A 12990-nucleotide genomic window follows, 5' to 3' on the forward strand; every position below is an offset into this window, starting at 1 on the left:
CTTGGCTAGCAGATTGGAAAGGGGGCGGGCAATCTGAGAGAAATCCTTTATGAATCGCCGATAAAACCCCGCGTGCCCCAAGAAACTCTGCACGGCTTTCTCACTAGACGGTGTTGGCATCTGCTCAATCGCCACGATCTTGGCTCTATCAACTTCGAGTCTTGCAGCAGATATTTTGTGCCCAAGTGATAAGTCGTATTCTAGGCCTTGGTTACGGGTCAGTATGAGGTGCGTAAATGTTTAGATTTGCAAAACAGTTGCTCAAAGTGTGCAGGTTAAGCGTTCTAGCCAGTAGGGAAGCTTTGGAATGAGTCAAGTGAAAAGGGCGTCAGGACGATTACGTACTGACCAGTATACATGCAAAAATGGCTCGAGATGGAGAAGAAGGATAGCTGGGACTGATCAATCACAATTAAGGGCAAAGAAGTCATCTCACCGCAAGGTTTTACCCTAAAATCAAGGGTAAGCCTCCCTATAAAAGGAAGCCACTTGGAGAGAGAAAAGAGACATCTATTTTTCATCATCATCACTCTTAGGTAGAATTCTCTCGGTAGTTCAGTCCTTCAGCCCAGTCTAGAGTCTCGTTCCTCGCCACTGCCATGGTCACTTGAAGATTAAGAAGTTCCTAGAGTTCCAGACGTTCTCATCCAGTCAGCAAGATCGTAGTTAGAAGTTCCATCGCCCGGCGTGGCAAAACACTTTTATTTCGCTTTCGTAGTTAAATTGCTTGTTTTTCCTTACGCTGGATCTTTGTTTGCTTTTGAATTTCACCGCCTAGAAGTACTTTGTTTGAAGATCCAAACATGTTTTATGCTATAAAGTTGTTTTCTGTTCAGTTTACTTCGCCGATCTCTTTTCCTTCTGCCTAGTTAGCTTAGATCTAGAGTTTCTGGTCGTTTTGAGTATCGAATCGTGTGTTTCCAGTTAGTAGTTTATTTCTTCGAGTTAGCATAATCTGTTTACTTTTACTTCATAGAGGTTTGTTTCATGCAAGGTGCAGTTATGTGTTTCCTGTTTTCTTCCAGGCTGATCAGTAGGCGGGATTTCAGTTTCGATGTTTGATTTTCGATTTGGAATTTTTGATTGTAGATCTGTGTTCGTGAGTTATTAATCTGTGTTTTTATGGTGCTGAATCTGGTTTGTTTTCTGATTTTAGTTTGTGATTGTTGAAGAAGATGATGTCCATATCCAAGTTTGGGACCACTTTGCTTTTTAGATGCTTTTTACTTTTTGTCCTTCACCTTTAGTACACCCTGCAGATCTGTCAGCCTAGTCACCACAACTACCACTTACTCTCTGCTTTTCTGTTTAGCCTTTTATAGAAACCTAGTACTTTCCGCATATTTTCTGTTACGCCGCATCCACCATAATTCCACGTACACCACTACATGTCGACCACCATTCACCCTTCCTAGTCAGTAGGACACCATCGTAATTTCCCGTCTAGGTAGAGACTTAACCCAAGCGTGGTAGCTAACCAAACCATCCAAAATATCACCGCAATCTGTCCAACCGTCACCATCTCTGTGGGATTCGACCCCTGCCTTCACTATACTACCCAGTAGAAGAGGGTTGAGGATTTATTGATACCAGGTTTTAGGCTTAACAGGGGATTGTTTCATCCTGATCAGTAGGATACATCCTTGCTTGAACGACACCTACGCAAACCTGCTCTTTCACCAAGCACAATGCCATCCCGCACCATGACGTGACACTTCTCCCAATTCAACACCAAGTTGGTCTCCTCGCACCTCTGCAATACTCTAGTCAGATTATCCAAGCAATGATCATATGAAGACCCAAAAACCGAGAAGTCATCCATGAAGACTTCCATAATATCTTCCACCATGTCGTGGAAGATGGACATCATACATCTCTGGAACGTGGCAGGGGCGTTGCACAGTCCAAAAGACATCCTCCGAAAGGCATAGACACCATACAGGCAAATAAAGGCCGATTTATATTGGTCCTCTGGGGCGATCAGGATTTGATTGTACCCAGAATAGCCATCGAGGAAGCAGTAGTACTCATATCCCCCTAATCTGTCAAGCATCTGATCAACAAACGGGAGAGGGAAGTGGTCCTTCCTGGTGGCTGCATTGAGAATTCGGTAGTCGATGCAAACTCGCCATCCTGTCACCAGTCTTGTGGCTATCATCTCATCATTGCCACCTTGAATCACAGTCATTCCACCCTTCTTGGCCACGACTTGGGTGGGACTTACCCAATCACTGTCAGAAATAACATATATAATCCCGGCTTTCAACCACTTCAATACCTCCTTTTTCACCACATTTTGCATTATCGGGTTGAGCCTCCTTTGATTCTGAGCTTTAAGTTTGGATCCTTCTTCTAATAGAATCATGTGCATGCAGACAGTAGGGCTGATTCCTTTGAGGTCTGAGATAGACCATCCTATAGCTCTCTTATGCTTCCTGAGCACTCGCAGCAGTTTATCGAGTTCAGTGGGAGTAAGTAACGAGGAGACAATTACCGGATACGTCTCATTCTCTCCAAGGAAGGCATACTTGAGGTGTGAGGGCAACGGCTTAAGTTCTTCTTTCTTCTCTTCTTTCTCTTCCTCATCTGCCGGATCTTTGAGGGATAAAAACTTGTTGTTCCTTCTTGGAATCTCCCCACCAGAATTAAGAGCTCCCACAAAATACAGTAGCTCCTCCGTAAATTCAGACACTTGCAGATTGTCTGAAGCCAGTAAAGACTGCGATAGGCATCGCTCGAGTCTGTCTTGATAAGAGATAACATGGGCTACCTCTCTCACACAACCGTCAATCACCTCGATCATGTTGCACGGTTTGAACCTCCAAGCATCCTCATCATCATGTTTTTGCGTCGCATCATAAATGGAGAATGTGATACTCTCATCATTCAGTCGGAGAGTAAGTTCTCCCTTGTGCACATCAATCAGTGCTCTCCCTGTGGCTAAGAAGGGCATGCCCAAGAGAAGTGGGACGTGTCTATCTTCCTCCATATCAAGTACTACAAAGTCGGCTGGAAAAATAAATTCCCCGACCTTGACAAGTATGTCTTCAACGATCCCCTTCGGATATGACACCGTTCTATCAGCCATCTGCAGTGATATAGTAGTGGGTCTGAGCACTCCAATCTTCATTTTCTGGAAGAACGAATAGGGCATCAGGTTGATACTCGCCCCAAGATCACATAACGCTCTCCCTTCTTGACAATCTCCCACTATGCAAAGAGATGGTAAAACTTCCAGGATCCTTCAATTTAGCTGGCAACTTCTTCTGAATAATGGCGATGCAGCTTTCAGTCAAATTCACCGTCTCATACTCCATCCATCTCCTCTTGTTGGAAACCACATCCTTCAGAAACTTGGCATAGCTCGGCATCTGCTGTAGTGCCTCCACCAATGGGATGTTTATCTGCACCTTCCTAAATATATCAAAGAATCTCGAGAACTGTGCATCTGTCTTCTTCTTCTGCACACGTTGAGGATAGGGAATCCTCACGTCGGTGGGAGTGTGAGCGTCTGCAGGTGTTGTAGGTAGAGTTGGGACCGCGTTCTCCTTAGGTGGGGAAGTAATATGTACTGTCTCGGTCTCAACTTCCTCGACTAACTCCTTCTCTTCAGGTCCCTTTTCTGTTACTCTATCCTCTGCTGGCATTGCAGGTCCATCATAACTTTTTCCACTCCTCAACTGCACAGCTTTGCAATCTTTGGGATTTATAATGGTGTTCGAAGGGAACTTTCCCGGTTGAGTAATAGTACTCACAGTCTGGGAAATCTGGCTGATCTGTGTGTCGATGTTATTCAAATGAGTGGCCATACTCTGCACATCTGTCTCAACCTTCTCCATCCTTTGATTGTTCTGTTCCATGAGCTTGTTGGACTATAGCATGAAAGACTTGAGTATGTCTTCCGTGGTCATCTTTTTCGGATCATTAACCACTCCATTAGTAACCGTGAACTCCGGGGGTGGTTGCAGAGCATTATTGGGGTTCCCATAAGAGAGATTGGGATGCCCCTTGTTCCCGAACTGATTATATCCTCCACCCTGAAAGTTGGGGCGTTGGTTATTGTAGAACCGGTTGTTTCCCCCTTGATTCACATAGTTAACGTCCTTCATATTTCCTTGGGGTTCTTGAGACGGGTGCCCCATTGCCATGCAGTCAAACTTCATAGTTAGCGCAACCAGTTTGTCGGATAGGGTGCTCATAGGATCATGATCTGTAGTAGACGCTACCCTGTGCACCTTACTCCTTTCGTTGTTCCATCCTTCGTCATTAGATGCAAGTTCTTCTATTACTTCCATGGCTTCATTCACTCATTTCTTGAGAAAATTACCGCCTGAGCTCAAGTTCAACTCCCTTTGTGCTTCAGGCACACATCCCTTGAAAAATGTAATGACTTGGACTGTTGGGGTTAACCCATGGTTGGGACACCGTTTCATCAACGATTTGAACCTCCCCCATGCATCTCTGATATTCTCTGTAGGATTCATCTGAAAAGCAATGATCTCGTGTTGTCTTTTTATAGCTTCACTAGGGGGGTAGAATTTCTCCAAAATTTTTTCCACCTTAGCATCCCATGTTCTAATCGATCCTGGCTCCAAACTCTCCAACCAATCCTTTGCTGAATCCTCTAATGAGAAAGGAAACAGCCTTAGTCGAACCTGCTCATCTGTAACTCCATTCATCTTTGTTGTGTTGCAAATCTGGATGGACTTGGTGATATGCTTGTTACGGTCGTCAGTGGATTTGCCCCTAAAAGCAATGTTCTCTGCCATCTGGATTAGTCCTCTTTTCAGCTCAAAAGTATTAGCCGCGATGTTGCTATGAACAGTCGGGTTCGCCTGGCCTTGGTATACATATTGATTCTGCACAGGCACAGGTGGTCCGCGGTTAACCTGTTGACGCAACTCCTCCAGCTGTCGTAGAAGCTCAGCATAATTGGGAGGAGGTGGACCGTTGTTACCCTCTCCGTACTCCATCAGACTAGGAGGAACGGGATCAAACAGAAAATGGTCCTGAACTGGTGATCGGATGGGTGAAAGGTCCCTTTGTACTGAGGATGCTCCTATGCGGTTGGGCGAAGAAGCTTGAATTTTATGTGTGAGTCTCCTATAGGCGTTCCTCTACCGGTTTGTTGCTTCGATCTCCGGATCGAAAGGTTCTAGAGGCAAGCCTTTAGAACGTGTGTGTGCATACACCTGAACAAGAAACACAAATGTGAGAACTCAAAAAAAATAAAATTAAAAATAAAGCAGTAAAGTCTGAAGTAGTAATCTTGATTATTATCACGATATCAAGCTATATAACACAAAATTGTCCCCGACAACGGCGCCAAAAACTTGACTCAACTTTATTTTACCCAAATAATACTCGCAAGTGTACGGGGTTATCGTAGCTAATAGCAAGCAAGAGTATATCGTATCCCACAGAGACAATTAAGTGTAAACCTAAGTACCACGAACAAATTTCAACTACTATCCAGACAATCAGGAAATTTGGTTTTGAAACTAACAACTACTAAAAGCATGTAAATTCAGAGAATAAAATAGAACAAATAACAAGAGAGCGATAAAGCAAGTTGTGTAGATGATGGAGAAATATGCAGAATTCAAGGATCCGATGCACAACTCATAGCCTAACCCAATTGAAACCGATTTACCATTTAAAGTCTCCAGAATTGTTGAATCAATCACAATTGTAGATTAAACCCCCTCCCGAGGTGAGAAATCTGTAGATTAGGTGTAATAAGTGAAGTCCCCTTCTAAATCTTAGACCTAACTCCCAAAGGTTTGATTAGATTAAAGATCCCACTCATAATCTCAACTCTCCCGAGTTCTATTGAATTAAGGTGTGAATTATTCTTCTTTCAAGATTAAATATTTCATCTCCTGATTACTCTAAGAAATCCTAACACTCCCAATTGGTGATCAAGCAATTGATAGGAAAAAGCACAAGAATAATTCAAACAATTACAAGAGCAAGATAAAAACGAAATCAATTGGATTAAAACTATGAATCAATGCATCTTCACCAAGAATTCTACATGAAGGGTTTAGTTACTCATATTCATGGCGGAAATCAGACAAAAACTAAGAAAAACAAGAAAACCATGATACGAATTACAATTGGCGGAGGAATCGAAGCTTGACTCTTCAATCTTCTTCCAAGAGTTCTTCAGAGAGGTAGAAAGCGTATTTTCGCGGCTCCGGCAGAATGAATCGAGTTGCCCTAGCTCTAGCCTCTTTATTCCCCTACAAAAATCGCGTCTGAACACTCAAAAAGTCGTCAGTTCATCGGACCTGACCGGGTGTAATTATTGTACAGCAAATTCACCCGGTCGGGTGAAACTCTCTGGAGTCTCCGCCTTATAAAGTTTCCACCCGGCCAGGTGGAATTATTACAAAGGAAATTCACCCGGCCGGGTTGCTCTCAACCGGCAGTTTCTGGCCTTCAACAGGCTTATTTCTGATACCCGGCCAGGTGTCTTTTCAGCCACCTATACTCACCCGACCGGGTGGAACTATTTTTGCTCCAATTTCGCCTATTTTTGCCTGAAATACTCAACAAACACGTGAACTCCGAAACATAGAGGAATTGGCTGGAAATAACAATTTTGAGCACAAAAACTAAACAATTAGGCACATCAACATACCAATCACGACACTATAAATACGAGTTTGTCATGATTCGGTCCCACCCCTTTAGGCACTCCTCCCCACTGTGTGGCCTCTCCTCCGGGCAAAAAGCCTTGTAGGCTGCTGATATTTTAGCCCACAAGTTGACGATCCTATGATTGTTCGAATCGAGGGGATCATCGCAAACACTCACCCACGCCTTGGACAGCGCGACGTTCTCCGCATCCGTCCACTTCCTCCGTGACGGGCTGTCGTCATCAGCTGGCTGCGATGACTCGCCGACCACCCTCTTGCCCTTCCCCTTGCCCTTCTTCTTCTTTGGCGCGCCCCGACCCGCCCTACTCCCCCCGTTTGAACGGGAGTGTCCGCATCCCCGAGATCTATCCCCAACTCCTCTAAGGAGAAAGTATCACACCCAGTGAGCTGCGTCTCCGATGGGGTCGATGTGTGCGAAGAAGCAGTCAAAAAATCAAAACTGGGACGATAGACGTTGTCCCCCGGCGTCCCTTGCATCCCCGGCTGCCACCCCGGCATCATCTGCATCCCCGGTACCCCCTGCCCGCCCGGCATCGCCGGCCCGCCCTGCATCCCCTGTCATCCGGGCATACTACCCCCGGATGCCATCCCGGGCATCATCTGCTGCCAAGGGTACATATTGTAGTACCCGGCCATCGGACCCCATCCACTTTCCACGGGTACCGTGGGAGTTTGAGACCCGCTTGTCACTGGAGTAGACTCGTTGTTGTGCTCCATTTCACGTTGTTGCTCTTGTACAGAAATTAAGATAGAGAGAAAACTCATTAAAACAAGTGGTGCGAATGAAAATGAAGTGCAAATCGCGTATATATAGTGTTTCAAAAATTAAATAAATAAAAAAATAATCGGCTGGCCGATCGCTCGGCGATCGGGAGCCTGCAATGGCGGCCAGCCGATCGACGAGCGCATCGTCCAGCGCCCGAAAATCGGCGTTCGCTCGCCGTTTTTCTCGCCGATTTACCGCTCGCCGGCTGCAATGGTTCGGCAAGCGGACCGGCCATTGCCGGGAATTGGCTAGCCGGTCCGCTCGCCACCATTGTGGATCCCACAACCGTGCTCGTTGGCAAGAGCACGGTTGTGGGTGCTCTAAGAATTGAACAAAATCCGCCATTGTGGATCCCACAACCGTGCTCTAAGAATAAGAAAAGAAAATGGAAAGAATAAATAATTCCTGATTTCAAATTGAAATATGTCAAGTGCTTTGTATGGTTGAAACTTGCAAGATAGCCATGTCAAGATATCCTAAGAAGAAGAATCATGGCATTTCTGATTGATGATGCTAAATTCCAAGTGAATCTAGGCGCACGGGTTTTACTTACATTTTAATGAGCCCTGCTTGTTCTTTGTTCATATTGTTTTGCACTAATTAGGGTGCTTCATTGCTCATTTTAGTTAAGATCCTGTTTTGGGATTTTGTTTGTGTTTCAATTAGTGGAAATTGTGGTATTTTTGTGGTAGATCGAAGGTGAACTCGATGCAGTGGGAGTGTGGGTGAATTTCCGAATTAATGATTTTGTGGATTTTCTAGGTTTTGGCTCCCAAGGTTGAATTTCAGGACCTTTTTTTGAGCGAGCTGTTTCTGTTTGTATGCTTAAGCAGGTTTTTTTGGGGGCAACTGAAATTCGTGATGGATAGCAACAAAGACGAGGCGTTGAGATGTATAAACATTGCGAAAGAGGCAATTGCAGCTGGTAATAAGCAAAGAGCCGTGAAATTTATTGGAATTGCTCGCCGCCTTAACCAGAGTTTATCCGTGGATGATCTCTTGGCCGCCTGTGAGGATCTCGATTCGTCTTCTTCTGCCAGCCCATCTAGTAATGTGAAGAAGGTTTCCACGAAAGATAAGGGTGCTGCTAGTTCTGATGGGATTTCTAACGGGGAGAGGAATTACACGGATGGGCACGTGGTATTGGTGAGACAGATCAAGACGAAGAAGGATTACTACTCGATTCTCGGGGTGGAGAAGAGTTGTTCGGTAGAGGAGATTAGGAAGGCTTATAGGAAGCTGTCTTTGAAAGTTCATCCTGATAAGAACAAGGCACCGGGTTCTGAGGAGGCTTTCAAGAAAGTTAGCAAGGCCTTCAAGTGCTTGAGTGAGGATGAGTCGAGGAGGCAGTATGATCAGACCGGTTTGGTGGATGAGTTTGAGCATAACCAGCACTATCAGGCTAGGAGGAGACGGAGGAGAACAGAGAACGACTACTTTGACGATGAAATTGATCCTGATGAGATATTCAGAGTGTTTTTTGGTCAACGTGACGCCTTCAGGAATGCTCACGTGTACAGGACTAGAGCGCATACTGCTGCTGCACATCAGAGGGAAGATTTGGGTAACACGGGCCCTAGTCTTATGATTCTTCTCCAGTTGCTGCCGTTTTTGATAATCGTTCTGCTTGCTTATCTTCCATTCTCGGAGCCTGACTACTCGTTGCAGAAGAACTATTCTTACCAGTTTAAAAAGATGACCGAGAAACATGGAGTAGAGTTCTTTGTCAAGTCATCTGAATTCGATAAGACCTATCCAGCTGGAACCCCTGGTCGGCATGCAATTGAGAATAACGTGATTAAGGATTACAAGCATATGCTTGGACGTTACTGTCACATGGAAATGCAGAGGCGTCACTGGAATAGGCACTTCCCGACTCCTCATTGCGATAGGCTTCAAAGTTTTGCCGCATGAAGGTGAGTTCAAGTCTTTGCATGATGTTGCAGTTCATTCACTTTCTGTAAATATATTTCAAAATCTTAAATGCTGTGTTTAAAAACTTGTTTGATTCAATATGGTGGGAATATTACTTATGTTGCACCAATCATATCGTGGGAACTGGTTCAAAATTCGTTTGCTTGGTGCTCAATGGAAGCAAACCAGTATCCTGAAAAAAAATTAGAGCTGAAAAAACAGAAATGCCTTTAATAGGCCTTTTTTGTTTTTGCTTGTTTAAATGACTAATTGAGCTGTGGAAAAGGGTGGACGGGTTTGGAGGGAGAGAGATTGGTTGGGCTCAACCAAAATTCTCCTTGTCTGAACATGCACGGATTACATAAGTTAAGCGTTTTATCTTGTGCGCCATACTTTCAATTAGTTCACGAACTAAATAACTAGTGGGACTAACTTGTTTATGGTGAATCTTTGCTGCAATAAAGTGGATTGATCAATTGTTTGTGTGTTAGCTTAGTGGTAGAGTGGTTAATACTTGAGACCAAAGCTCTCGGGTTCAAGTCCATTGTGTGGCTGCCCTAATTCTGTCTGTCCGATAAAAAAAATGGATTGGTCAACAGCTATGTCTGTTCCTTTAGTAGCTACTACGTTTTATAAATGTGTATGCTCAAGGCCTTTATCTGTGTCAGTTTTATCAATTAATACTCTGGTTCAGAGGAAAAATTAATAGAATTGAGCACCTGCGAGTGGTCATCGTCGAACAAGAACTCTTATTGGAGTACTTATCTGGACAGCTTATGGGTTGATAGGGAATAAAATCTGTAACCCCATCCAATTTTGTGTATCACCTTTTATTGATTGTGGGGTTTTAGATTAGAACTATTAAAATGTGAAAGTTTAATTGATTGTTACCTATGCTGTGGTGAGAATTTACTTTATCAAATCTTCCTTTGAAGTGACAGAGCACCTGTTTATATATATATATATATGTATATATATATAGGAAGAGGATTGGGTGAGAATGACAAATGTAGGGGAGAAATAAGAATAATTTTCATCTCTTTAATCTCCAAGATCTACAGTGGATGCATCTCTTTAGGGGATGAATGCAACCTCTGGGTTCGAATCCTATTAGAAGCGAAAATTTATATTTAACCCGTTTATTTCTTGTTTGTTGATTTTGTGCAGCTATTCATTGATTTTATGTGTTTGTTCATCATTCTTATTCCTCTTGAGAAGTCTTATTTTCACTGCAAATGCAAGTACTTTATACGTTGTATATAATTGTTTTAACTTACCCTATATACATAAATTTGACGTTTAGATTCTCACTAAAAGGGCACACACAGGCAGGAATTTGGCATTGGGATTATGGTTTTCTAGAAGCTTTCTCTATTTTGGAAATAATACAAATGACCTAAAAAACAAGTATTTTGAGCTTTGCTTTTCCCATGGCCAATCAAACAAGAATTTGATGCATCAAACTATCAAAGTGTCCGAACAACGTATAATTTGTTGAAGCTGTTTCTTGATTGAATTTAGTATTAGGGATCTGCGAGGCCATCAGCTGTGGCCTAATGCTTCCTACTGTATTTTCATATAAATGTTCTAGGCTTCTATAAGATGTGAAATATTAACAGAGTCGGAGACTAGCTTTCCTCTTGCTTATAGGACCTTTCCATCGTCTGAGTTCCATCTTACTATATATATGCATATTGCATACACCTTTTGAGCTCAGTTTTAAGTCAAGTATAACATTCTAATGTAAAAAATTTTGTTTGATAATCTCTCTTTATTGCTAAATTGATACAGCAAACAATTTATTGTATTTATGCTTGCTTTTATGCTGAAGACTGCAGGCCGTTCTCATATTACTGCTACTTTTGCCTATGCTTTCACATTCATTACGCGTTCTTGCTCAGCTCAGCTCTGCTCTTAAACTGCAAATATTTACAATCTTAACTGTATAGTATGAGCAGATCCTCCAAGTTGATGACCTCCCTGTTGGAGATTCACGCAATTAACAAGCGTATCAGCCATGGAAATCCCTCGCTGGCAGTAGAACTCTAAAGAGGCTTTCTTCCTCTCATTTCTAATTCGAGCTCTTGGGCCCGAGCTCGCTGTTGCCATTGGACTTGAACGAGGATTTTGTCTGAGGAAGGTCTTTTTGCAAAGGAACCATGTGATAGTTAGTTATCATTTCGTTTATGTACATCAACATTGCCACACACTGCGATTTTAGCCAATAATAAGGTAAAGTTTCAGAGCTTTTTGTTACGCGAAATTGCTTCATTCTCGTTTTAATCTTGTTATTTTATTTCATCGTCTTTGTTTGTGTTCCCAAGTGTGCATTTGGTATTCCACTACTGAAATGGCTTTATTTGATCTCATATTAGTATTTCAATTATATTAATCCACTACGAGGGTGCTCGGTTTGCAAGATTGCATCTTAAGATTAAATATGAAGTGTGTTTGTTTCATGAGATTCATTTCCACAACTCAATTCTAGATGGATAATCATGAGATAATTAATCATAGCTAACCCCTTGTGACTAAAATAATCTCACAATTTAATCATAGATTATATTTTGATAGTACTATTTTATCTAGGAAACTGAACCCCATCCAAGAAGATAAAGACCTCACAAAAATAGTAAATGAAGAATGAAAGGGAGTTGTTTCTACAATATTACTGACTTTGTTTGTGTTCTATATTTTTTGTAACAAGTTTTGTTATTATTAGTACTATTAGCTTTTATTTATTTCCATCTTCTTCCTCATCCCAACTTCTATGCGGCTGCCATTGTTCTAAGAAGTACTCACTCCGCCCCATAAAAATATGGGCAATGAGTATTACACGAGAATTAAGACAATTAGTATAGTAAGAGAGATGGGGATAATGGTATGGAAAAGTAAGAGAGAATGAGAATGATAGTTAAAGTAGAGTTAGTGGATAGTGGGACCTACATTATTTAATTAATATAACTTTCCAAAAATGGAATGCACATATTTTTGTGGGACGGACGAAAATGGAAAGTGTACATATTTTTATGGGACAAGGGAGTATTTTTTTTGTAATTTTATTTTTCAACCCCACCTAATTAAACCCCAAAGATATTAGAGCATCCACAATGGGGCGCCCTATAGGGCGCCCTATGCTCCGCCACATCAACATTTTATCATCCTACCCATTCACTTGCAGTGGGATGCCCTATAGGCCGCCCTAAGCATTTTATTTATTTGAATATTTAAAACACTGCAAAAATTGGAAAAAAAAACTTTATTTCATTGAAAGTTCAAACATTACAGTACGAAATAAAAAAAACTACAAATTCTTAATGGCGGTTACGGTTCCAAACTTCTTCAATCATGTCATTCATAAGCTGGGCATGGTCTTGTTGGTTGCGCATTGAGGTCTGTCTAGATAGAACCTCATTGAAGCCCATCGGTAATCCTCGAACGTGGGGCGGGGTCGCCATGCTGGAGCTAGATCCACCTTCATCATCGCCCCAATCGGTGACTCTTCCACCTTCGTTTTCGACTGTCATGTTATGCAAGATGATGCACGCATATATGACATCGGCGATGACTTCCTTGAACCAGAAACGCGCCGGACCTTTCACTATTGCCCACCGCGCTTGGAGCACACCAAATGCCCGCTCCACA

The 12990-nt window shown here is 42.6% G+C and overlaps 2 protein-coding genes across 4 annotated transcripts; one reads left to right on the forward strand and one right to left on the reverse strand.

Annotated features, from left to right (window-relative positions):
* Positions 1–3176: 3176 nt before the first annotated feature.
* LOC121801045 lies at positions 3177–3839 on the reverse strand. Its single transcript, XM_042200516.1, has one exon. The coding sequence runs from the start codon at positions 3837–3839 to the stop codon at positions 3177–3179; it is 663 nt and encodes a 220-aa protein (XP_042056450.1).
* A 4000-nt stretch (positions 3840–7839) lies between these two features.
* Positions 7840–11601, forward strand: LOC121799643 (chaperone protein dnaJ 49-like). 3 transcript variants are annotated; one of them, XM_042199070.1, is made up of 2 exons: positions 7840–9347; positions 11177–11601. In XM_042199070.1, the coding sequence occupies exon 1, from the start codon at positions 8293–8295 to the stop codon at positions 9343–9345; it is 1053 nt and encodes a 350-aa protein (XP_042055004.1). In that variant the 5' UTR covers positions 7840–8292; the 3' UTR covers positions 9346–9347; positions 11177–11601. The 3 variants fall into 3 exon arrangements, with proteins under 3 accessions (XP_042055004.1, XP_042055005.1, XP_042055002.1); XM_042199071.1 differs by having other exon boundaries at positions 11295–11601; XM_042199068.1 differs by having other exon boundaries at positions 11304–11601.
* Positions 11602–12990: the final 1389 nt, after the last annotated feature.

This window comes from Salvia splendens, chromosome 4 (genome assembly GCF_004379255.2).
Source record: "Salvia splendens isolate huo1 chromosome 4, SspV2, whole genome shotgun sequence".
Lineage (NCBI taxonomy): Eukaryota > Viridiplantae > Streptophyta > Magnoliopsida > Lamiales > Lamiaceae > Salvia > Salvia splendens.